The sequence below is a fragment of the Eutrigla gurnardus genome, assembly GCF_963514095.1.
Source record: "Eutrigla gurnardus genome assembly, chromosome: 5".
Classification (NCBI taxonomy): domain Eukaryota; kingdom Metazoa; phylum Chordata; class Actinopteri; order Perciformes; family Triglidae; genus Eutrigla; species Eutrigla gurnardus.
The window spans coordinates 14,022,786-14,049,610 of NC_139919.1; the positions used below are offsets into that span (position 1 = coordinate 14,022,786).

Below are 26,825 nucleotides of genomic sequence, written 5' to 3' on the forward strand. Positions count from 1 at the left end.
CAAAGCGCCTTTTAATCACGTTACATGGACAGGGCTTGAATAGAGGACTTCCTCGGCCATTCTTTTGTCGCACGCATCGAGATCCTGTTTTATATGCAAGGCTTAACCCATTGTCGCTGCTTTCTCGGCACTGCAGGTTTTTTTTTTTTTTCCCGACTGAGGTGTTTGTGATTTGTCTTAGTGTACCGCCGGGTTCATTGGCGTGCGGTTGTTGAAATCACCGAAGTGGAGATGACGACAACATTGAAAGAAAAAAAAAAAGGAGAGAGAGAGAGAGAGAGAGAAAAAAGCCCAGCCCGCTGCTTCATGATGCGTTGGTAATAGACTGGGGGTGAGACGGCGAAGCTCCTGACAAGCAGACAGTGAAATGTTTTGAAGGAGGCCCAGATGAAACCGGCTAATATAGTCTGTTTTAACAACCAGCTATCAAGAGGAAGCGTGTGTTCTCCATTGTGTTAGTCTGTCTTGCTTTGGCGAAAGCAAAGCAGATGGGGAGTGTTAACAATGAATATTTTACTAAGCTTAAGAGGCTGAATCCATTTATGTTGCTTCTTATGGACGGAACTATAATCACCATCTAAGGCGCTTTTTATAGAAAAAAAATATGATGATTTTGACCATGGAAGCATCCATAATTCTGATTAATCACTCGCTGCTTTAATTAACATCTACGCTCTAAGTTTGTCTGGATTCCTCACTGCAGCTCGACTATAAATCTCCTCTAAACCTGCAGCTTCTGTCCCCTTTGTCTCCCCCGCTCTAATCAATTTTCTACATGTTTTTTGTTGTTGTTGGGGTTTTTTTTATCTGCATTTCTTTGCCTAACTCCTACTTATACGCGTTCTCTTTTTCCATTTCATGTCTGTATGCCTGTCTGCCTATCTATCTCTGTCCACCTCCCTCTCGGCTTACATGTATAGCCCTGGATTCCAGAGTATCAGGTAAAAACACTTTTTCACTTTGCTTTAGAATTATATTCCTTATGCAAGATGTGTTTTTTTTTTTTCTTCCTTCTGATCCGGAACACCTTTATGTTGCTTTAAAAAAAAAAAGTGAACTCTGTTAAAAAAAAAAATGGGTGAGCTCGCAACTTTCCAGTCATATCCTGTCACTCATGCTTAGTATAAGCAGTTCAGCTCAATCACCATAAGGACTGTGATTTACTTACACAGTCGAGAGATTGAAATAAGAGCAGAAAACTAAAAACGTGGAGAAGCCAACTTGGGGAAAAAAATACCTGCAAAGCTTCCCTTTTTCCCACATTTTTTGAGCAGGTGCATCAGCTTTATGCCGGCAACCGTTCTCACTTTTTTTTTGTGCTCCCTGTAAGTTTTATTAAGTAAATGTGTTTGTCAGTCTTAGCTCTCTGCCACCAAGGAGATGAGTAATTTTCTTTTCCAAATGTTTTCCTTTCCTCGGTTGTGTAATAGGAGCAGTCAAGATAGGATATAAAGGTAAATTGAACCACTACCCCCCCAAGGGAGATTGTCACAAACAATCCCTCCCTGCTCTCTGTCTTTCCTAGCACGGCGTATCTACACCTGTTCTATGTCCGAGTCGATCATAATGTTCCTGCTGTGATCCCGCTCGCCCGATATGTTTCCTCATCTCCTGTCCGTCTTAACCAGTCTCACACAGATTCACGGTCCCTTCCCACCACCACCACCACCACCTCCCCCTGTCTTAATTCCCTGTGTCTGCCAGATTAAACGCCCCAAAACTGGTGTGGTTTAGTCATGTTTCGGCTCCCTGTCTTCACCCTCCACTAGAAGGAATGCGATCTGGCAGCAAGTGCTCTGTTTTCTGTAAATGTAGAGACTCCTGATCCTTCCCCTTCTTCCCACACTTCTTCCCTCCTATTTACACATATTCTCCCCCCTCTTCCCTTTGATGTTGCTGTTACTTCACATGAGTGTTTCTAACATCTGCAAGAGGCCATTTCCTGCTTTAATGATTTCCCAAGCCAAAGCAATGAACTTCCAAGACAGTCACTGATTTTTCTTCTCTTTTTTTTTAGCTTCTTAAATGGGATTTGTGCAACTTTGAACTCGCTAAGAACCCTTTAAAGCTTGATCCGAACACAAAGTCGTTGTGAATTTGGCTCCACGTCAGACCCTGGATTTTTGAGAATGACACGATGAGAATTCACGCAATGATGGGAACTTATAAAGAGCCATTCTAACTTGCTCCTCTTTGATGCAACACATTTGAACATTTCCAGTGTAGCTGTACGTGCTCCCCCCGAAACTCATGTGAAACGACAGTAGCTCCTCACACCCTCCCCCCCATCCCGAGTCCTGTCAGAGGTGTATTGTACTGTATGTCCACTCAGTACTGTCTCTTATCATATTTGTCCCTCCTCTGTCCTCCCCTGTCCACTCTAAATGACCCCCCGACCCCTGCTCTTCCTCCCCTTCTCCTCCTGATTTCCTCGTTCTGACGTGGTCCGCTGTGTGACACGTACACCATGTGTTGACAGACGGCTGCCCGGGGCTGTGCAACAACAACGGGAGGTGCGTCCTGGATCAGAATGTCTGGCACTGCATCTGCCAGTCAGGTTGGAGAGGGCTGGGATGCGACGTAGCGACCGAGACGCTCTGCTCAGACGGCAAGGATAACGAGGGAGGTAGGAATTAAAAAAAAAGCCCCCTCAGTACAAATAGTCCTTTTAGCTTCAGGGGAGAAAAAGTCATGTAACTGTTATTGTGCGAGACAGAAAATTGGCTTTGATGCGACTCCTCGGTGACGGTGCAGGCAAACAAAAACAAATCAATCATCCATAAAACATCAGCGGTGGAAAGAAAATGCAAATGTTGTAGCAGAGCTACGTTGTTAAACGGCACAGGCTTAATTATACGGGGAAGTTGAGACTATATATCAATACGATTGGGCTGGATTTGTCTGATATACCGCTGACCAAAGTTTTGAGGTTCGGTGACGTACTTTTTAAATAGTTCATACTTTGGTGTCAGCTCAGGATGTCACTTTTAATGAACCTGGAGTTCACTTTAGAAGTCATCCGTGTGCACGAGAGCTCGACAGGACAATGGAGGCGCTTGCACGTTTCTTGAACGCGTGCAGGTCAACGCGGCGTCCCCCCTACCTGTCCTGACTGTCGCTCCTGTTTTCCCCAGACGGGCTCGTCGACTGCATGGACCCAGACTGCTGCATTCAAATCGCCTGCCAGGGTCAAACCTACTGTCGCGGCTCTCCCGACCCCGCCGCCGTCGCCGGCCACGGCCAGAGTTCAGCCGCCCAGCCCACGTCCAAGGGCTTTTACGACCGCGTCAGCTTCCTGATTGGTCCCAGCGGCAGCCACGTGATTCCCTGGGATAACCCGTTCAACAGCAGGTGAGCGGCTCGACGGCGCGCCGACAGCTCTTTAATTATTTTGCATCCCATTAGCTGTGTGCCGTCTCATTATGAGTCGGGAGACACCTGTGTTTGTGAAGCCACTCCGGAGCGTCAGAGAATCTCACATCTCTGTGTCTCTGCTGTCACGGTGACGAGTGTGTTTACCAGCGTTTGCTTCTTGCACCGGTTGAGATTAAGAATGAGTTTTTCCCCCGATAAAAACGGCTCTTATGACTGTGGAAACATAAAGATGATGATAACGGAGCCACGTGCTTCTCCCAAATTGGAAAGCACAGCAAACATTTCTCTCAGGGAACCACTTCCATTGCACATTAATGTATATCTTTTATGGGAAACCTAATTGAAAGCAGTATATTTGAATGTGTAAGACCAGCACACTTAAAATGACTCCTCTTTGATAATTGCTAGAAGGCTTCTTTCTTCTTCTTCTTCTTCTTCTTCTGGAAACTGTTTTTCAAACAGAAAAGCACATTAAATGGGTCGGATCACAGAGAGTCTGCAAAGTTAATGGTATTCTGCACTTCAACATCAAACAAGGTTACATGAATTAGAAGGATTAAAGAGAATTAAAGAGAAAATAATTTAAAAAGAACAATTTAGATACCTCAATCAAACATACTTATAGGTCCGTAATATGTTTATAAAGCTTCCTCATCAATAGATATTATTTAAGTGCTAGAATATACATTACTGTATTATATTTTTGTTATTTTTGTAGTTTTTCACATTCATCATTAATAAATGAAGTAGCATTAGACCCATACTTCATAAGACAGAGCCAAGTTTCTTTTCAGCTCTTTTCTTGAATGGTAGGTGCTTTGATAATATTTGCCTCAAAATCATTTTACTGGTGGGAGGAAATCAAAAGAAGTGATTTTTAGGTAATTTGATGTAATATTTTGACAGAACACAAAAAGCCTTTTTTAATAAGGCTTTTTGACTGAAAATGTAAGAGTGGATTTTAGGCGTTCGTTCTAATGATAGATTTCTGAGAAAGTATGTACAACGCCATCTAATGCAACAATACGGCAAAGAAATGTGTTATTATCTAACTAATGAATGCATGCTATCCTATTTTGTGTCATTTGTTCCAAACAAATCCGAACAAACAGCAATGACGTGGAGATCCTTAAGGGTCCCTTCATATTCAGCTCTATTCAGCATCTGTATCCCGATAGCTTGCACCTTGGAGAACAATGAAATATCCTGCCATAGTTAGGTAGACGACACGTAGATTTAGAAAAGAAAATAAGTGCAATGGTCAACCGGTGATCTGGGATGGACCAGGATTTTCTCCAGTTACATTTTTGGGTGCCAAAAAGGAAAGATGGAGTCCTCTCGAAGCCCCCAGGTTTAAGACTTCAGACCATCAGAGTGGCGAATTTCTGAACTCAGACCGAGATTGCAACACCTACCTTCCAAAATCAGTCCACCACCTTGTTAAAAATATAGCCAGAGTGTTCATGCCTTTTTAGTGACTTATTTATTGTCTTTAAAGAACTCTGTAAAAGAAATCAATCAGACAACTGCAGTTGATTCAGGTGATGAGTCTTCAGTAAAACTAAGGAAGTGGAAAACAATACCCCAGTTCTCCACTTTCACGAATCAAAGAATTGATTTGAAAACATATTATTGTGAAGCACTGAAGGCTAAGATGCAACATGTTTGATATGCTGCTCTGTTGGGAGCCATGCGAGTCTCAGATGATCTGGGACAGACCTGCTCCCTGTCCCCAGGGTCAGCACCAAACACGCACGGCAGTCTCAGTGTTTATGCACCGCAGATCTGGAATCAGTCAGCTCAATTTCAATCAAGATTTCTAAGTTCTCTCTTTTCCCTTGTTTTCTTTTCTCTTCAGATAATATTTCATTTTCTATTTTTTTTGGTTTTGTATGTTTGTGCCTCAGTGAAACACTCCAAATGGCCGTTGGATGTGAAATGTGCTGTTTAAATATCCTCGCCTTGCTAGATGTACCCACAGAGCGGAGGAACTTCAGCGGACATGAATAAAACCCGTGACCTTCTCGTGTTGAAGCTGGCTTTCTATTCATCGTGACACCTTGGCAGTGTGACCACACATTCCCTTCAGCTTTTTTGCAAGAATTCAAGTTTTAAGACGCAGTCCCAAGATAAAAAGAATTGATTAAAAAATTTAAATAAAGGAAGAGAAAATCCAACCTAATAAATTGACCACCGGGCTGCATCGATGTGCAAGGGGGCTGGAGTGATTTTTTTTTTTTTTCTTTTCACCATAACTAGCTAAAAACTCCCACATCTGTTCAGAATCACGAGTGGAGTTTGTTTTGTGAGTGATGGAGAGGAAAATGATTGCCAACTGTGTGCAGAAGGCTTTGGGAATATTTCCTCCAATAGTTTAAAGTAATCCTTATGTAAATAGCATGCTTTAGTGAAAATATAGAATGAGGCGATCCCCCCCTCCTCCTCTCTCCTTCCCAGCCGGGTTCTCAGTAATCCTCGTGCTCATTGTCTTCAGCTTACTGTCGATTTCATGTCTGGCAGTGGCATTAGCTCTCTTGCTCAAAAATACTCATTTGCCTTTTTATCCCCTGTAGAAGTTAGTTTTGTAGTCAAAAACACCATGGTGCATTTTATTGGCTCTGCAAGCACGCATACATATGCCAAATTAATTACCTTTTTTTTTTTTACCCTTACAGCACAAACACTGAATACTTTTTGTTTTAAGTGTCGGATAATGAAGTAGAATGTAGTAGTGGCAGTTGTTTGGAGACCCATATTTTTTTTAACATTCATTTGAGGTTATAGGTTGAATAATTTATCGACAGCCTTTGCAGAATATACATTCTAAAAAAGTCTCTGAAGCGCTGGAACAAAGCCAGAACAGCATCAAGACTTCCAAACCCGCAGCGCTGGCTGTTATGCCTTGTCATAGAGGATCTGATGTCTAATGGTACAGAAATGGGAAACAGTTAGAGGTCAATCCTCTCCTATTTTTTGAGAAGCCGAAGTGAAAGGGAGCAGATTTCAGCGAGCGGTTGGGTTTCAGAACTCTGCAGTAAACTCGTCCCTCGTATAGCACAGAGAATAAAACATGTGTTGTGGTTTAGTGGGGTTTTTTCCCCTCCAATAGTCCCCGAGCCATATCACATGTCCCTACACAAGTCTCCCTTTGGGTTTTCAGATGGTGTTTTTCTACAGCAGGAGTGAGACAGTGACGGATAAGAATGCATGAATTATATGATTCATTTCTAGAGTTTGAGCAGGTGGTGTGACTTGGCGTTTCGTTTGGGGGGGGGGGGGGGTTGGTTCAGCTTTTGTAGCATGCTCTCAAAAGATGAATAGAGACGCAGTAAAGAAAGAGTGAACCTACGCCGGGGCTCTAAAGTGGCCTCATTCCCCAGGCCGGTAAATAAAGGATGGGAGACGGTTGTGCCGGGGCGCTGAGCAGAGGGACATAAGAGCGGGTAAAGCTGTTGATCATCCCCCCCGTCTCATACACGTAATGACCCGGAGATAAAGCGGCGAAATGAGACATCCTCTGCCCACCGGTGACAAATGCGGAGGGGAACCTTTTTAAAATTCTGCTCTACGGCTGAGAAGTAGGGAAAGATTAAACGTTGATGGAGAAATATTGCGTTGTCACCCCTTCTTACCTTCAAACAAAGGACTGACTTAACAAATTACTTCACACTTAAGGATCTGCGAACCAGAAACGATGTTGGCCAAGTTTTACCTGGAGGAGCCGCAGTCATGTTGAATAATCGCAGAGGATGTCTGAGGCTTTAATAATGTATGACGCTTCCGTTTCTGTGATTTACGAAGCAAAAAATGCCAAAGAAAATACAGTATTTTAGGTGAAAGCTGGGGAGGGGACGTCGGAGGTGGAGAGCCTTTTGACCAGAAGGAAATCCATTTGCCAGCAGGGAGAATCCGGGTGAGCAAAGTGAATGAGTAATGCTCCCCTATGCTGGACTAACTACCATAGAGGTGCCCTTAAGTGAAGCATTTAACCCTCGCCCACCTGCTCTGGTGGCACAGCAGGAGGAGGACACTTATATAAGGCAGCCACTACATGTGAATGCACCAAGGAAGGGTTTCGGTTCAGAAAGCCTCTCCTGCATTTATTTTTTTTTTTAAAAGGCGGACATGCTTTCCCTCCGTAGGCTTCAAATCTGCCCAAAAACGTTCACATTCCGGCTATTCACCGCTGACCACTTAGTCATATTTGTATTCAAATTGCACTTTCTTTTCACATTTACACTATCGACACCTCGTTCATTTTTCAAAAACCTCTTTCATGTCTTTTTTTCTCTTTGTGACAGTTTGCCTCCAGTATTACATTTATTTTTTCCCCTGAATGCCCATAAAGTGCCTCTTGACACGTCAGCCACCGAGCGCTGCAACTTCTCACATCAAGAGGATATCGGCAGCTGAGCTGAAGAACTCGCTGTAACGCAGTTCTTGTTGATGTATTATCCTTCATCACGAGTACGGCCACGGACATGGATCACGCCAGCGAGCAAGAGATCCTGGTGTGACACTGACGAGAGGACGCTCTCATGGAGGCAAAAGCACTTGCCAGAATAATCACACTTGAAAATACAATTTAGGGGGAAATTCTTAACTCAGCGAGGTCAGAGTGATCACTCTAGTGGGAATATTTCACTCGGGAATCTCATTTGATGTGTTTTCTGCTATCTATTGTTCATTTACTAAGTTGGTTTTACATCTCAGACTGATGATTTAATGGTGTTGAATTCTTGTTGGCTGGATAATGTGCTGTTTTTTCTTCTGTTTTCTGTGCTGGCCTCTCAAATTGAATCGCCCTATAAGCTATACATCCCTTTTTTTATTTTGCATTGTTTTTCAAACTAATACCACTTTAAACGGAAAGAGGGCTTAAATGTGTGGGGGAAAAATGTGCATCCATTCGGGTGTTCTCTTGGAATATAAATGCTGCAATACACACGTAAGATGCTGCAATATCTCAACAGTTCTCCATGTCTGGCAAAAAAGCTCATCCCGCTGAATTATGGGCTTTTAAAGCAGTAAACAGAGACAGAGAGGTGCTCTGTAAGGTGGCATTTCGGTGAATAACAACCACTGACGTGCGTGCATTTTCTAACGGTCAGTAAATTACACCTCCCCGCTGGTGCCGCTGGCGAAGAGATGACAGTTATTTGCGTTGTTGGTGCCGCGGCCGCGTTGTTGACGCCGGCTGCCATTGTTTGTTTGCTCAGCCCTTTTTTTCTGTGCTTGTTTGCTCCACACAGCCTGGCGTCAGTCATCCGAGGTCAGGTACTCACGGGAGACGGGACGCCGCTGATTGGAGTCAACGTGTCCTTTCTGCACTACCCGGAGTACGGCTACACCGTCACGCGGCAAGATGGCATGTAAGGCAGACACTCTGTGCACGCATGCATCAGCAGAGACACGCAGCAATCCGTCTGCATACACCGACACCCATTTACATGTAACACCAGGTCCCTTGCATGCATGTGTTTGTGGCATGGACTGCTGTCCCAAGACCAGTATGAGAAAGTGCATGAAAATCTGTCCACAGTGGGGAAATCGCCCCGGCAGTTATCCCAACAACAACAACAACAGAAAAGTGCTCAAAACAAATTGAAACCGCAGCACATTGTGCCCCAGAACCATTCCTCATGCAAATGTCACAGTGGCGGTGGCCATTTTGAACCAGGCTGTTTAAAATGCATTGAATCAGCAAGGGTGGAATCAATCTGCCCACAGTGGAGTAAAACATGGGATTACTGTCTGACCTTCTCCTGCTGTTTTCCGCAGGCGGCTCCTTAATAACGGGAGCGCCGACACGTACGAGACCGACGTGTGTCATATTCTACTGTAAGGGGTTCAACGCGGGTCGGAGCTTTTATTTTGCCGACGGTCGACTTCGTCGGAGACGGCGAACCGAGGCCCTCCGTTCAAATTCGGCAGATAGAGGTCATGTTTATGTGTCGCCGACGTGGAATAAAAGGCTTATAAGTGGCACCGAGTCGTACAGCTGTTGTTATGAGGCGCGTCCCTGGGTCCCCAGATAGCTGCGGATTAGCTGATTTCTTCAGATATTCCGCCCTGTAACTCTTCTGACAAGGAGCGTGATAAATGGACGGGGATAATCACACTTGGTTAGCCAACAGATCCGCTCAGTGTGTTAAGGGGAGGAGGGTGGATGATGGTGGGGGGGGGGGGACAGCATCAAAGCCTGGCCTCTTGCAGCTGTGAGCTCCCCACTGCCCAAAGTGGAGAGAGCTTGAGAAGGAAGCTGTTTAAGGTCAGCTGCACAGCTTGGCTCCGTGTGTGTGTGTGTGTGTGTGTGTGTGTGTGTGTGTGTGTGTGTGTGTCTTTGTGCATGTGAATGCATGCAATGTCACCACACAGATGCTTTACCCCCTGGGTAGTGGAGCTCACAGAATATATAGAGCAGCACTTCAAAGACTCGCCCTTCATTTCCAAACCAGTAACTTTTCCCTGACTAATGTCGTGCTAATTAAAACCAGTTCAGCAGAGAAAACTCCAGAGACTCAAAAGATTCCAAACCAAACTCGACCATAAAGTGTCTCCTCGCGCCGCGCCTGGTTAAACAAAAGTCATAAATCAGATTCAGCGAATGGTGATAATATATGGAGGGAATGCTCTCGGTAGAGAAAGGTTCTCTCTTCCATTGAGGAAGCGTTATCAGCCTCGCTCCTGGAATAAATATTTACTTTGCACTTACTTAAAGGGTGATTCCAGTTTATTACAACTCGAGGCGTATTCCCATAATTCTGGCTGTCATCCCTATCAGTAATCGCATTGTAACATGGCTAAAAATACATCAGACGGAGGGAGAAAAAACATGATTCACATGTACCCCCATCACTTCCAGGTCCTTCCTTTATTTTACTTATTTATATCATCTCAAATCACTGACACCATGCTCCCAGATCGAAGCAATTACCCACTAAGCAATTCATTACTAACCGAAAGAACCATGACAATAAAAGACAAGCTGATTTTCTGCAGATTGTCCTAAACGCACTCTATTTCTCTCTAATAACACAGTTTATCCAATCAGTGACGGTTCCTGGTTTCGTTATGCTGTGTTAAGGTTTGACCTGTTGGCCAACGGCGGCGCTTCTCTGACGCTGAGCTACGAGCGCGCCCCGTTTCCCACGCTGCGCCGCACCGTCTGGCTGCCCTGGAACGTTTTCCACGTGATGGACACGGTGGTGATGAAGCGGGAGGAGAACGACATCCCCAGCTGCTACCTTACCGGCCTGATCAGGCCCAACCCCCTCATCCTGGCCACGCCCCTCTCCACTCTGTACAAGACGTCTCCGGAGGACAGCCCCATCATCCCCGAGACCCAGGTGAGACCCCGGGGAGATCGCATTTCAGCGCTTTTTATGGCCAATTCCACATTTGTGCTGGTATCTGATGGTTTTGACTGACTTTAATAATTCGACCCGTGTTTGATCCCGACATTACATGCGGCAGTGTTGGAACGGAGAGTCACGATAACGCTGTTATCTTCCTTCCACCACGGCCTCTCTTGCTTGTTTTACCCACAGTCAGATTTGCCTTTCTGTTTGCCTTTGAGCTTTGATTGAACTGAGGCGTCTCCCCAAATACTAAGCCATAAATTGTCTCACAGTAATGCTGATAAATTCGGAGGGGCACATCACATCGAGGTTGCATGCCTGCAGGATTTGGTTTATATCCATTTGGCTCAAATCGGAGTTGAAAATCCCCGAATGCAAAAATGTGGCTCTGCAGCTTTAAAACTGATTAGGAGATGGGGGGGGAAAGATCTGTGTTACATTTTAGGGAAAAATCTGAATTTGGACATGAAGCAGCGGCAGGGTGAGGTGAAACCTGGTCAAGGGAACTGGGAGCGTAGATGAGAATTGCCGTGTTCAAGTAAAAGTTTTTTTTTCCCCCCACAGACTCAAATAATGAGGAATTAATTTACTGCCTGTGGAGTTTGCTAAATTTGCATTTAGACTAATGTTCTCTGTGGTTTGGTATAAGAACTTATTTTTAATATTTTTGGCTGCTCATCACAAATGTGCTGCATAGAGTATACCATGATTAGCCTGTATTTCTGTCACGTGACTACGTTGCCTTAAACTGAATGATAACAGCCGACTCAACTGTAGCAAGTGCACCATGTTGCAGTGCTCCGTCACATAAACATCATGTCTTACATCCTGTATTTAATTTGATCCTCTTCATTAAATAGCAGCAGACTCCTGTTGCTCCTGTTACTTAAGTCTATCCTCCACGCTGTGTATTTGGCACCACTTCTAATTAATATCTCAGGTCCTCCATGAGCAAGTGGCCATACCAGGCAGTGACCTCAACCTGGTCTACCTGAGCTCCAGGGCGGCTGGCTACAAGCCCATCCTCAAGGTGCTGCTGACCCAGGACCGTCTCCCCTTCGGCCTGATGAAGGTCCACCTGATGGTGGCCGTCATGGGCCGTCAGTTCCAGAAGTCTTTCCCCGCCTTCCCCGACCTCTCGTACACCTTCATCTGGGATAAAACCGACGCCTACAATCAGAAGGTCTTTGGCCTGGCAGAAGCTGTGGGTGAGTACCCGCTGTGAAGCTGTTGTGTAAGCACAGGTTCACTCAGTTACTCACTCTACCTTCAGGCAATGAACCTTGGTTGAACTTTTGAAGATTGATTTTATTTTCTTCTAAATTGAGGATTATTTATCCGGGGACTGCTTTTGTTACCATGTGCAATAAAGATTTAGCAGGTGGTGTGAAATCCTGAAATCCCCCCAGTGCTGCATTTTTGAAGGCCACTGCTCTTTTGCTGACTTCTTTGTTTTGCATGTATGATATTTCAGCAGCAGTGCGGCTGACTAAAAATATTGCCTATGAGGCAGTAGCCTAAGGAAAAAAAACATCCAGCTTCACAAATGATAACAGAATACATGACAGGATATCTCGTGTATGATTTTTTTAACATCAATTGAACTGAGCTGAATTACATGGGGAAAAAGGCCACCAAAAAAAGTCAACACGCGCTGATTTTGTTTGTAATGAGAAAAAAAATGAAAGTGAAAATTATCTTATTAATATTTCTTGAAATAATATATGTAATACAGTATTTAAGCCTTTTAAGATCTTGAAATTCACTGTGAAAACTCCCTTTAGAGCTATTTTTCTCAAGTCTTAGGAAGCGTTGTGTGTCATAATAAGTCTGTCATTTATTATCACTTCAAAAGATAGTCACGATGGATAGCCCTGTATCTCACTGAACTGTTACCCGTTACCTGTTAGGTGTCTAATTTGAAGTGTTATGAGATATATTTAGTAGGAGGGTATTAACAGGACTACATGAAGTAGCACTTGCGTCTTAATGTTTTGCGGAAATCTTTTTAAAGTGTGAAAAGGTCTCAGAGATTTTGTTAAGAAGGATAAATGTTTGAGCAACCCAGCTTAGATATTACAGAAAACCCTCACAGCCCCGACAATCAACAGGATTCACTCAACCATATCACAATGTTTATGATATTTACCATAATGGGCTGTGTCTGAGACTTTTATAGCTTTAATAATTCACGCCGCTTTAATGCTCTATTTTGCGTCACGCTTTATTTGCATTTACACAAGACAGAACAAATGAGAGGAGGGAGCATAAAAATCAAAACTGTGCAGGTGAGACACCCGGAAACCCCACAGGTCTTCTAAAAGCATCCCAGCTGGAGAAAATGACAGTGTGGAAGTGGAAGCAGAGCCCACAAATACAGAAAAACAACCCCGACGTGTGCTGAATGTCTTATGGGCTACAAGCCTCATTGCTGCCTTAAGTGTCAGGTAAGGAGGTTGCAACCTTGCTCACCATGGGCGTCTGCCATCATTACTTTTCAGTGTCGGTGGGGTACGAATACGAGTCCTGCCTTGATGTGGTGCTCTGGGAGAAGAGGACGGCGGTGCTACAAGGCTATGAACTGGATGCATCCACCATGGGGGGGTGGATGTTAGACAAACACCACATTCTGGACATCCAGAACGGTACGTGCTCTGTCTCCTGTGTGTGTGTGTGTGTGTGTGTGTGTGTGTGTGTGTGTGTGTGTGTGTGTGTGTGTGTGTGTGTGTGTGTGTGTGTGTGTGTGTGTGTGTGTGTGTTGGGGGGGCGGAGATAGGTGGCCTCTCCAGGGTTACAGGCAGGTGGTCTTTACCCTGAATCACCGCCATAAATACTTGAATCAAAATGAAATAGTGTTCGTCATCCCATCAGCAGATAATAGAGGAGCGTTTTGAAGGGCCGATCATTCACAGTAATGACAGAATAAATCAGCGTCCAAGTCACCGGGGTGCAGGGCTCGCTGCGATTCCACACTACTCAGCTGTTTCGGGAGGAAGCGGGGTCCTTTTGCTACTCGCCCAGGCTCGCGTTTTTTGATGAACAGGCGTCACGTTTTAATTCTCGCAATAATTCAACAAACGAAATGAATTCCTCGCTCTTTCATCAATCAGAATGGCTTTAATTGCCAAGTACAATAAATGGACACGGGGGGTTTGTCTTTGTCGTGCCGATGCAGAGACATGAGTACATGTGTAATGAAACCCACCACGTGTACGTACAGGGGCCGAGTCATCGCGAGGTTACTTTCCCAGCAGGTCACGTTCTGTAATCTGTGGGATTCAGTGCTGTGTTAGAACCGTCACAGGCAGTGAGATTGCACTGCAATTACAGGGAGTGGGCGTCGGGGTAGTGTGCGTTGTCAGTTCGCCGAGCTTCTGCTTTGACATTAAATCCACTCTCGCTCACAATCGCTGTTCCAGTTTTTCCAACGCCGTTTCTGTTCCTTTCCAACGTGAAAATAGTCGAGATTATATTTTCGGTCTTCGGCGGAGCCCCTTGTCTTCTGCTGTCAGATTGGAGGTTTTTCTTTGGGTTTTCTTTTGCATGTTTATTTTTTGTTTTTGTGGGCATTTAATGTGTCTTTGCTCAGTTTGCAATTGTGTGTAATATCCTCTTATTCACTTGCATTTGCAAAGTCATGAACGCACGGATAGCTGGATATTATAGATCTCACCAAATCAAGTGAGGATTTCCTCCATTTCACTGGCATCTAACAGAATATGTATGAGCTTCTGTGAACAACAAATGCATCAGAGAGACTGGTAATTACACCTGTAGTTATGTTTTCAGCCATTGTGTGTGAGCCACGGAGTCTGGGGGCTTTCTTTATTGTTTCTTACTGCAATAGCATCACTGCTGAGGAGCCTGCTATGCTTATGATTGATTTTTTTCTTCTCATTCAACTTGTTTTCATTATTCTGGGAGAGAAGCTGTACAGCAGTGCAAATGTTACAGCTAATATAATGACTAGTTGTTCTTAATCCATATTTTCTCAGGTTGAAGTTTTTAGTTTTACAGATTCAGGAGGTGTGGGTCACTTTTAGCCATTGGAGGTACAAGTGTGGCATGTTTGCATAACGTCTTCCCTCTGTGAAGCCATCATCAGGTCATCAGTATTTTAGAGGTCGTTGTGCTGAAGAAAATATGAACCAAATTCCATCTCTCTGAGGAAGATAAACGTTCAAACTCTACTTTTCATTTAAATGTAGTGAGCAAGAGAGGGCAAATTCATCAACGTCCCTTCTCGTGGTGCAAAAGAAATATTTTAAGATGAAACGTTCCCTTACATGACCATGAGGAGGGCAACGTTGTTATGCAACAGTTTCAGTATAGCCATCCAGAAGAGAAAAAAAACACATCCTAGAATCCCTTCACACTCTTCAAAGCTGGACTGTACGCCTCCACTCTCTCGCTCAGAGGTCGCACTGTTCACCTTACAGCTCGGAGGGTCTTTACTGGCAGCAGAAATGAAGTCAACGAGTCAAAAAAAGCACAAAGGATTTACAAATTTAGCTTGAACTGAGCTTTTGTGTCAGGCAACAGGTTTGCCATCAGCAGCTATCATCGCCGTGTGCATCGCCACACAGTTGCCAGTAATAACTGTGTCACTCATTTGGATTTTGTGCAATAAATGGAGAAATCACTTCAAAGCTGATTTATTTTCTTTCAAGTGCAAAGCCTGATGCTCAAGATCCTGAAAAACATCGGTTCCTACACAACACAATATGAAATGATTATAAAATGGTTTGTGTTTACCCCTGCAGTGTGTGTGAATAGATAGTAGTTAATAAAGCACCACCAGTAGGTCCAGTGAGGGTGAAGAGGTTAATGAGGTTCACTGGTTAAACAGCACACAGTAAGTGTTTGTGTGGCTAATTGTGCATGGAAATATACTACTGTTTTATATTTATTCTTGGAGCTGACATTGAATTTGAATTGCTACATGTATTCTCCTGTAATCTTGTAATCTCTCCTGCTATCAGACATAAGTAGAAGAAAATGAAAGGAGGCCAAGCTCAGCAATCACAATTCTTGTGTTATCTCCCCGGCCCCGATGTGTAGTTACATTTATGAGGAGGTTTACATGAGCTCCGGTGGAGTTACAGGGCATCCTTACATGTGTCTGCAGACATAAATCTGGCTTTATCCACCGTCTCTTTGGCCCAGTTCATCGAGTTTTAACTAAAACTCAGAAGATATATCCACTTCCAGAAATGTTGGAAGCTGGCCGCCCATGCTGTGGCTGGTAGCTCCCATCAATTTAGCTACATTTCTGTCTCAATCTGTTATCTTTTCATGTTTATGACTGGAGCGCTTATGGCCTATGACAGAATACACTCATCAACATCAGAAACGGGAGCGTGGTGATTGGATTAAGTGCAGCGGACCTTGAGGCGATCGCCTCCCACGGCTGATCACCCAGCTGGACCTGCTGGACCGAGCGTCGACCGTCCCAGCAGGAAAGGCAGCGGAGGTCCAGATGGAGACTAAGCCAACCCAGCTAGGACCGAAGACTACCCCACTACCCAGCCTAATCCTGGCTGGCTAATGTTCCGTAGCAGGGAAAATAAAAAGGATGAAGTCAGACTTTGGTCTAATCCAGCAACGGATGGTCGGTGGCTGCTGCGCCCCCATCTTTACAGAGACCTGACTCCCATTGTGGTGTCCTGGATCAAGCTGCCCTCGGTAGGTGGATTGCATGACTCCGGTGGGACGAGAGGAGGTGGACTCTTGTGTTTCCACGAACGATGCTTCGTGCTCAAACGCAGACGGAGGTGGGCAATGTTGCCCCGACGATGCCGCCCAGAGGATTGTCTTTCTAACCGTCGCTCCTCCTGATGCAAATTTTAAAAATGCAGTAGAGAAACGCACTACTTGTCTTCTTGTGAGAGCAAATGGGCTGCAACTGCAATTTGAATGTGCATCGTTGAGTTTAAGGAGGACTGTTTGTGTAACTTAAACTCCACTCTGCCTTCATCTTGAAGAGAGTCTTTTTTAGCATCTTACATGTACACCCACAACGTGCAGCGGTGACACTCTTCATCCCACGACACTCTGTGGGTTTTGTAAAGTAACTTCACATCCATGTATTCTGCATGTGTAACAGCCCCCTCACATCTCGGAGATTGCACAAACTGCCTTTTTGTCGGCTCCGGTTGTGGGAAAACATGTCAGGGAAGCAGCTTCTGAAACAGAGCCTTCCTTTTGCTTTGTGCAAAGCTCGGTGCCACTTTTGTCCTGCTTCTTTGTTGAACATTAAAAGACCAGACACAAGGGCCCATCGCCGAACCCCAATCTGTCAAGCCATCCAAGGCGCGGAGTTTGTGAAGTGAGCACAAGAACACTGAAATAAGCCTCTAGCTTGAATGCTGCCGGTGCATGGCGTTTCATCTCACCTGTCTCAAAGTATAGCACACCCGTTTCCAAAGTCTTCCGCCGCGGCAGCGTCACCGCTGGAGTCGGAGTTGTTGTGAGATGCCTTTTTGCGATCAACAGATAGATGCGGCATGTGTGATATGCAAATGTATGCCGCATTCCTTTATTAGACTGAGCCGCGCTACATGTCTGGATTTATCCGTAAAAATCGGATGCAACGGTTCATGAAAAATCAGCACCAACAGGGTCGTACACGGAAATGATGATGATGGAAATAAAACAACAGCCAGATGGTGTCGGGTTGTTTCCTTGTGCAGTAAATGCTGTAGCCTCCCGAAGGGTTGTTTTTTTTTTGTTCACACCTTTCAGTTGTCTTATTACAGCACCGCCCCAGAAATAAATCCTGAACAAAGTCTGTCTGAATCTGAAAGATTCAAAAGTAGTTTAGCAAACTTGTGTTGCTCTGTCTGGTTTACCTCTGTCTGACAGGAGCTTAATCAATTTCCCTAAAGGGTTGCATGCCACAATCCTATTAGCTCAAGCCCAAGACGGTGAGCTCTTCAAGGCTTGGAAATGTTTTTGTTAGCGACTTTGGTATGCTAGTTTTAACAGCGTTCGCATCATATTATCATAACCCTATCTGTCATCCTATCTCTCTTTGTCCTCACACTCATTTTTTTTTACAACAGGGGTTGGGACTCGGCACCTTCTTTTATCCCCTTGCATTTTCTCAATCCAAACCGAATTACTCAGTCGTGGATTCAGCCACTTTTTGACATTTGAGATTTATGGCCCACGTGGGTCTTGTGGGCATTGAATGCAGTTCGATATCCTCGGCTTGCATGAAGATGAATCCAAATATCACCGTTTGCCTTCATTGCTGCTGCAGTATTGATTCTTTCATGCTGTAAACCTTGACTAATGTCCGCACCCAACAAGTTAGCAAGCGGTGGTCCTCTGCAGCTGCACAGTAGTTTAGCCCCAGACATTTGCTATCGCTCTCTGTTGTGACTCCTGCTTCAGTTCTGCACCACTTCCAAACATCTGAGGACTTTCTCTCTCTTCAGTTGTGGCAAAAGACCCGAGCAAAAAGCCATATCCCCCTCTCTCTGCTTCCACTCCAGGGCCTGTCAAACTAGATAAGGCAAATTGCTGGTGTCTGTGCTGTAGGCATGTCCTGCTGCCCCTCCTTTCTTCATTACCAGTGGTTACGCCTTCCCTTCAATCTGCAGCTTGTCTCTATCTAGGGTAACATAGCTGGTTCTTAATGGACACAGCCAGAGTTCAGCGTTTCAGTATCTCAGTATCAGTATTTCAGTAAGAGTGTGCTTAGTGTAGAGCAGTGGGCAGGACACCTCTTACTGCACGTCCACGCTGCAGTGGGAGAACTGAGAGGTTTCCTGCCCACTTTCGGCCTCTATCAGGGTGCATCGGTGAGAGCCTGGGTGGTATCTCAGTGCAATGACACAGTGCAAAGGAGAACGCGGAAGGACAAGGTGCAATTAAGACACACTCCCACTCCTCCCCTACCAATCTCTGCACTCTCTATGTGTCACCAAGGTGACATTGCTCAGGGCGCTCCCGTTTTTTTTATCAGGTATGGATACTCAGCCTGGCATTCATACCATTAATCATCTCGGAAGCTGTGAGGTCAGCATTAAAGCGTCCCCCCCCACCCCCCACACATGACTCAAATTAGCCTTTTATCAAAGAAATGATTTCCTTCTGTAATGGTTCTAAGAAAGGAATCAATTGGATAAACCGAGCGTATTCAGAAAGGTGGCCTTGTAGTTTAGGACAGCGTAATGAGGAATTATCAGACCTTTCTACAGGACTTAGGTAGAGTATTATAACAGAACAGAGCATCGTCGCTAGGACTCCAGGCTGCTCTTGGCCTTGAGACCGGTCTCAACGCTGCTTTTTGAAGGACTCATCTCAGGATTAATTGCATTTCTACTCAGTCCTGCCCGGGTCTGACATTTTTGGCCCAGACCGGCCCACTACCATTCGGTTGGACACCACCGACAAGTACACCATTCATGCGGCCCTCCTGATCATGCACACATACTCTTCTATTGCCCCAAACCACTACAAAGCAGACTCCTATTTCCTTCTCCAGTTCAGCTGGCTCATTAGCTTTGCAGACTCGAGTGTCACCAGTCCAGCCCAGCTAGTAATTGAGTGATTGACAGCCCATGAGTGAATAACAGTTTTATAAACCAATGGGATGTGCAGATAATTTTAGATTAGATTCTGTGGTAAATCCTCCTGCTGACCAGCCCACATATGCATTGGCCCACCGGGATAGATTGCCAGGCCACCCTTGGTCCTGTCTCAGACAAAGAGGACTCAGGATTTTGGGGTTTTGTATGTTCCTAATTTGATTGTAAGTGGGTCATGCAGTGTGGGACTCACACTCTTTTTATGTGGCTGAAGATTTAGAAGAGGCTAAAAGCTAAAGCTAAATTCTGAGCATAGCTTTGATTGAGGCTCTCAACATAGAGACGTCAACAGCATAGTGCAATTATGTGTAACAGTGCTGACAGAGCTAACAATGTGTGTAACAATGCATTCTCTAACACATTAACATTGTAAATAGTTATTTGTTGCCATATTAGTGTTTTTAATTACTAATTTAGCACTTCCAATTCAGTTGCTGCATGACATGCTGTCACATTACATTCATGGACTGTCTCCTTACTGGATGGTGCAGCTTTTGGACTGATCTTGGAGATAAGGAGGCAACAGATTCTCAGATTTTCTGAAAAGTCTTTTCTGACTATGCCAAGCGAAACAGTGGCTTTTCTCTTTCACCAACTTCTATCCAAAACTCAAACACGCCTCCACACATGCATTTACAGTAGACTATGAGCAGACATGTGCATGCCTATTGGTTGATCCATTCAGCTGCCATACTTGTACTTTGACTTGAAGTCTCCTCTGCAAAGTCTGTTGAAGGAGCACTAGTTTTGTTGCGGCATGTGCTTTGCCAAATTGTATTTCTGCTTGTCTCACAAAACAACAGTAGCTCTATTTTATTTATGAGGAGGATGTCTTTATTGTTTTATAGATTTCAACCAGGGATGCACTGATATCACTCAATATCCTCACTGCAAACTGTTTTTAATTAGTTACAGTCAGAAAGTGAGGATTATGTGATTTATTAAGGATCATTATGGTATCGGCATGTACTGGAATCTAAGTGCGTGTACTTGTACTTGGTCTGAAAAGAAAATAGCATCCTTCATTTCAGCCAAACTTGCTTCAAAATCCTAACAGAGAGAAATAATCGTTATAAAAACATTGAATGACTGCAAAGCCATTTGAGTCCTGACACTGTAGGAGTCCGGCTCTTCTGCCCGGGGCACCAGATAGTCAGAAGCCAAATTCCCATCAGTGCCGCACTCCAGCTGAGACGTCACGAAGCCTGATCCTTGCAACAATCATCAGCAGTAATGTGTCATGACCAAGTGTCCTTGAGGGAAGAAAACTGAACCTTTATCTCCTCACTCACTCTCAAGTTGAGAGTAGTGGAAGTTTTTGTGTGCGTGTGCGTGTGTGTGTGTGTGTGTGTGTGTGTGTGTGTGTGTGTGTGTGTGTGTGTGTGTGATAACGATAAAAGTGAAAGAGTATTGTGTTCATACTAAGTGCGGTGTGATTGTGGGGGGTATTTTCTGATTGATAAGTGTATTTATTCCGTCCCATCGCGCTGTGTAATAGCCTATGGTGAGCCGTGTGTGTGTGTGTACAGTAAGCTGTGATGGAATAGTAAATAGAGAGGACCGCGGCGGCTTGCCAAAATGTCCTGAGCAGTGAACGTCAGCCAAACTGCGAGGCTGCTGCAAACTGATCCATGTCCTACACACCGCATTAGCCTGCCGGATATTTCGAACGTCTGTCTTTCCAGAGAACGTTAAAGGAGCTATTACGCAAACACATTAAAATTCCAGTCAGATTACGTGGCATGTTTGTTATTTGTAGCTATGTTGTTTGTGTGCCGCGTCAACCTTTCAGCTCGGCGAGCGTTCTCATCACACTGTGTGCTTTTCCTCCCAGCGAGCAGACACATGGATCACAGTTCAATTAGAGTCCCAAGGTCACACGTTTGATGGCGTCACGCTTAAAGCCGCCCCCCAGACCTATTTGTCTTTGTTAAGGGGGCTCGTGTATAACGCTCTCGGATACAAAAGACGGATTGGTCAGATCGTCCTGTCGAGTGTCTCGCCAGAACCGTGCCTTCATTTGAATTTGCCCTTCAATCAATTAAATCAATGAAAGGAACTAATCAGCGAAGGGGACAAGCAGCACAGTCGCACGCTCAATTTCACCTACATGGAGGGGTTACGATGGCTTACGGGATAACGCCGTGGGAGAACGATGTTATGTGGCCGTTCGGCGGTGTCATAGATCCGCTAATTAGGACAGAGGCAGTGTGAATTCAAACAACTTGTTGGGTGTGAATAATTAAGTGCTTCCAGCATGCACTTCTTCCCTTTTGATGTGTTTTTCTCCCCTTTGAAGAGATTCCCACTATATCCATGCACCCCCCCCCCACCCTCCCAAAAAAAAGCCAGTTATATCTGCCTCTTGTTGAAATATTAATCTGTCGTCGCCAAATGTGGTGAGTCCTCAGTGAAACGTATGCACTGTTATTAGGGGGAAGTTCACTGCACTATTTATGTTTACCGCCTCTCTGTGACTTGAGGAGAAGCGTCGCCCGGGCAACTTAAAAGAACATTGTTTTACATAAAACTCAGCTTTGTATAAAGTTTCCAGGCACCCAGTGAAGCAGCTCCGTGCCAACGCAATGAACCGAAGTATTACTGTAGGTTCAAGCGGATTGATGGCCGGTTGGTTGTCCGCGTGCTGCCTCCGCTCCGCTGCTGTATCTGGATCACATCATTGTCAGATCTTTACTCACAACAACATAAGCAAAACGCACTTAAACCATAATGTCTTAACTGTTCTGAAAAAAATCTAAGCAATAAGAGGCTGTCATAGGTGCACTATATTTGTTTTTAATGAACAGAGTGTTGGATTACGGCTGAGTCAAAGTGATTATGAGAGCATAATTAAACTCTCTTAAATTGCGTAATAATTCCAAGTTTGTGAAATGGCATTTAGACTGCAATAATTAGTCAGCCACTGCACAGTTTGTGTGCATTAACAACTAATGTGAAATAAATGTCTAAATGTCTTCTTGCACATTAAGCTAAATAAGCCAAATGTGGTTTTTTTTTACATTAAGTCATTTTATAGCAATTAGTCTCATAGTATGTTTGAGAATTAACAAGTCAAATCAATTTCACATCCATAATTGAATGTTATTAATTAAACCAGACAATGCGTTTGTGTTCTGCTTGTCTTGAAAGGAATGGTTCAATATTTTTGAAACACTAGGTTATTTTGCTTTCTTGCCATGAGTTCGATGAGAAGATATAAAGTTCCAAGTGTTAGAGTATTGAGCTGGTGGTGAGCCTGTATTAGCATAAAGACTGGAAGCAGAGGGGAAATAAATAGATACAGCTCTGGGTAAGACATCACGGAAGGAGATTTCCCCAAATCCTACCAATTATTAAATATATTCAATAATAGTATTGTGAGTTGAAGGTGCATATTTCCCTTACAGTTTTGTTCTTGCCAGGTCGGTGTTGTAGGAGCGATGCCTCCCTGCGGCGTCAAACATCAATCATGCTTTCAGAAAAGCAAATAACTGCTGATTTGTTTCCCAGGCATTCTTTACAAAGGCAGCGGGGAGAACCAGTTCATCTCCCTCCAGCCCCCTGTGATCTCCACTGTCATGGGGAACGGGCGGCGCCGGAGCATCTCCTGCCCCAGCTGTAACGGCCAGGCCCAAGGCAACAAGCTGTTGGCGCCGGTGGCTCTGGCTTGGGGCAACGATGGAAGTCTGTACGTCGGAGATTTCAACTACATCCGACGCATCTACCCGTCAGGCAACGTCACGAGTATCATGGAGCTCAGGTAAGGATATGGACATTTATTGTGCAGCCTGTTGATTCTTTACACCTGTCCATTCAGCAAAGCTATAAAGCTTGGAATTTATGTAAAGGCATTCGAGAAAAGGAAAAGTTGATACTTCATAATAATGGTTTGTGTTATAATGTCAACATTAAAGTGATTCCATGTGTATTATATACATTTGTTTTCAACATGCAGCATACTGTATCTGACCCCAAACATATTCGAATATGGACAGTTAAAGGTTTCGGCTCCCACTTTGCATTTCTGCAGTTCGACTTGGAAACCAAAATGGCATGCTGGACAGACGTTCAGTCACACACGTCGTTCTCCCGACCCATAGAAATTTGAAATCTTTTCCCCATCCATCTCCATAATTAGGAAAGACATCCTGTCTTCAGCGTGTAATTGGGATGATTTACGCCCTCATGCCAAGTTGGCTTCTCCCTGCAGTGACTCGCATTCGGCCACTTGGCTTATTTGAAAGTGGCAGATGTTGATTAAATGTACATCGGGCCATCATCCCATACACATACATGAAAAACGTGTGACTTGTTGCACATCGACTAGTATGCGAGTTAGCGTTGGGGTGACTAGGACCCAAAGATGTGATCGGTACCTGTGCGGGGATGGGCCCCTGCAGGGCCGTTCTCATGCAAAGAGCAGTGATTGGGCTGCACAGAGCTGCTGTAAAGGAGCGTGCCGGCTCCGCAACCCTCTACTAGATAAATAACAGTTTAAGAAATGGTTCGTGTCTCCAAGCAACTGTTTTACTCTGTTTACAAGAAGAGAAACGCGACTATTAAAACTTGTTGTTTTGGCCAAATTAAATTCAGTCTGACATAAAAGACACACTGAGGACAATTTTAGTTCACATTAGATGGCAGTTGAAGTTGCAGATTTAAACCAGTAGCGAAGAGAAAGTACAATTTCCTTTGCATAATATACCATATCTTCATTGCTGGCAGAATATCTGCTTGTTTTTTGTTTTTTTGGACACACACTTAAAGACTAAAGTGGTGTGAGTGTTTTGGTGTGTAGGATGCACGATGGGTGTATATAAATCCCCATATGGGATTCCCTGAACTTCTTTCGAATGCTGTTAGCGTGACATCTTTGTTTAGATTCGGGCTTCATTGCACAATGTATCAAGTGGTGGAATCAATATTTCAATACGAGTGGCCAAATTGAGAAGAGCAGTGGTAATTCAGGATGAATATAGGAGTATTTCCCCCTCTGTGGATTGTATCTCTCCGCCACGGTCTGGCCATTCCACTTTCTGACGAACAAATTGTCATCGCCCGCAATTTTTCTGGCGGCTGTGTTGATTCTTCAAGGGGATACTCTGACTTTCTGAAATTCTGCTGCTTGCTTTTTTTTCCCCTCACCGGATATTGTGAAGGGAAAAAAGTCATTGCTACAACAAAGAAACTCAATTGGGCAAATCACCTTAAAGGTGTGAAGTAAAAGCATCCTTTTATGATCAACTAATTGAATTCTCTTGATTCTTTTTCCTCTTATCCTGCTCCCTCTGTACCCCGTCATAGAAATAAAGACTTTAGACACAGGTAGGTGTACCATCCTAGTGCATGTTCCTTCATCCATCACCATCTGTATCATCCTCTTTAAATATATGGATAACGCCTTCTTTTACAGTCGCCTTTAGCACCAGTGATTAGCATGTGTAATTATAGCATACCAATTACAGCTTGATTACATCTAAACAGGAGGAAGAGCACACAGTTTGTCTGAATTTGTGTCTACTGAAGGAAAACACACGGCTTTTACATATTCAAAGTATTTCTAGGTATAAAATGTTGAAAAAAAAGGAAGTACTATGATGCAGTCCAGTATAATAGCTGCGTGAGGCATACAGTATAATTACATTTAGTGTGATGGTGTTTGGCAGATGCTCTTATCCAGAGGGCATCACACAACTGCTTTGTATCCGTGATTAAGACAACAGCAACAGATCATATGAAGATGCACATTGGTGGCAATTAGGTTGTTCCAGCGATTAACATGACCGCAAGCGCCCAAGGTGCTGCACAGAGTCGTTGCTGTCTGGCTGTCAAACTTGTATGTTATATGAATATGGGACTGACTTTATGAATTTGAAATCCAAACTCTTTTGCCCCCAGAAGGCAGCGTCAGTCCTCCTCCTCCGTGTTTAGCTTCAGGATGGATCGTTTCCTCCTTCATCTAATTCTAGCTGCTCTGGTCAGGTGACCAAGGCCTACGTGTAAAAGCCCGACGTGACCACCAGAGAAGATGAATTAAGCCGTGCCAGAGAAAATGAATTAAGCTCGGAGTGCAGCGACTTGTTATCAATCACCAGAATAAACTTTGTTTTCATTTCCCCCCCATAGGTCATTCATGTAGCTCTGATGATGTAGGATAGATGTCCACTAATGTTCAAGTCACTGTCAGTCAGTTTCCTCTCTGTCTGTGTTTGGGAACACGAAATGGACTGGACCTAAAAGGCTACGACACATTTTTATTATTATTATTGTTATTATTATTTCCTTTGGTGCAGACTCCAGCAAATTGGTTTGAAAATTGATTTTCTTCATGTTCACATAAAACCACCTGTTGGTTCACAAGTGTAAAACCAGCATATATAAAACATGTGGTCAGTGATCATATAGGCTACTGTTTGCACCAGTAGGCTATTTGTTTTTTTAATAAAGCCTCAAATGTGTGTCAATCAGTGGCGGTTCTAGACAAATTTTACTGGGGAGGTCCAGGCTTTAATCAGAGGGGCACATAAAGTAACGGAAACCAATTATAGTTAAACATTAAATACTTTATTCTTATTTATTTTGTTACAAAGAGTGCATCGATTGATACAATGAGCATTTAACACAAGTGCCAGCCGAAGATAACATTGATTTATTTCAACACACAAAATTCCACATCAGAGTTTGGGACTATCAGAGCCAATGCTGAAACATAAGTAACAACATTAGCAGACACTAATCACAGATAACAAAAACAGTATTTTGACGATATAAAAGGTACAACAATGTGTTTTTCAATGTATTTCAACTGCTGACATTCTTGGCAAGTATTGCCATCGTCATATATTTACTGTGGATTACTTCACTCAATAAATCTAATATTTATCAAAATGCAACAGCCAAGACTGATTAAGTTACGTGGTTAACATTACAACATTGTGTGGATACTTGCGAGGACACTGACATTTGGATATTTGCTTCTGCATTTATGAGTTTGCTTGAATATTTAAACATAACGAGACCAGACATTTACAAACTTGATTTCCTCATCGGAGTGAGGAACAACAGTAACACGCTTACGTCCAACAAATCACTTTACAAGATGAAATCGCTTTGCTTACCTTCCCCTCTTGCAATAAGACGGTAGAGCCAGGGAGGCTTTGTTGAGCCCCTGTTTGTATGCGTGCGTCGCTCTGATTGATCCGTGTGGAAACGCAGAGTCGCATTAGTTCTGCTTTTTGCGCCAGCGCATAAAATCATAATAACTTGATCAATTTATTCAGTCATCTCAGGGGGGGCCAGGGGGGGGGGGGGGCAGGGACATTTTTACAGGGGCACTGGCCCCTCTAGGCCCCCGTGTAGAACCGCCATTGGTGTCAATACGTCCTTTGGTCTCTGAAATAAATAATAATTATTCATCATAATGAAAATAATAAAAGAAATGAAATAATTGAATCACAATACAATAATGCCAGGATTGAAGCTAACATAGAGG

At 44.0% G+C, this 26,825-nt stretch overlaps 1 protein-coding gene across 4 annotated transcripts in view; it reads left to right on the plus strand.

Moving 5' to 3' along the window:
- Positions 1–26,825, plus strand: part of LOC311013815 (teneurin-3) — a 126,700-nt gene that overhangs the window by 82,741 nt on the left and 17,134 nt on the right. For 2 of the 4 annotated variants that reach the window (XM_084010035.1, XM_084010038.1), the window contains 10 exons: positions 921–941; positions 1,431–1,454; positions 2,480–2,626; positions 3,135–3,351; positions 8,628–8,747; positions 10,463–10,724; positions 11,677–11,944; positions 13,238–13,381; positions 22,844–23,093; positions 24,638–24,658. In XM_084010035.1, coding sequence (XP_083866161.1) covers positions 921–941; positions 1,431–1,454; positions 2,480–2,626; positions 3,135–3,351; positions 8,628–8,747; positions 10,463–10,724; positions 11,677–11,944; positions 13,238–13,381; positions 22,844–23,093; positions 24,638–24,658 — 1,474 coding nt within the window. The remainder of the gene's footprint in view (positions 1–920; positions 942–1,430; positions 1,455–2,479; positions 2,627–3,134; positions 3,352–8,627; positions 8,748–10,462; positions 10,725–11,676; positions 11,945–13,237; positions 13,382–22,843; positions 23,094–24,637; positions 24,659–26,825) is intronic. The other 2 variants (XM_084010036.1, XM_084010037.1) reach the window with 2 other exon arrangements.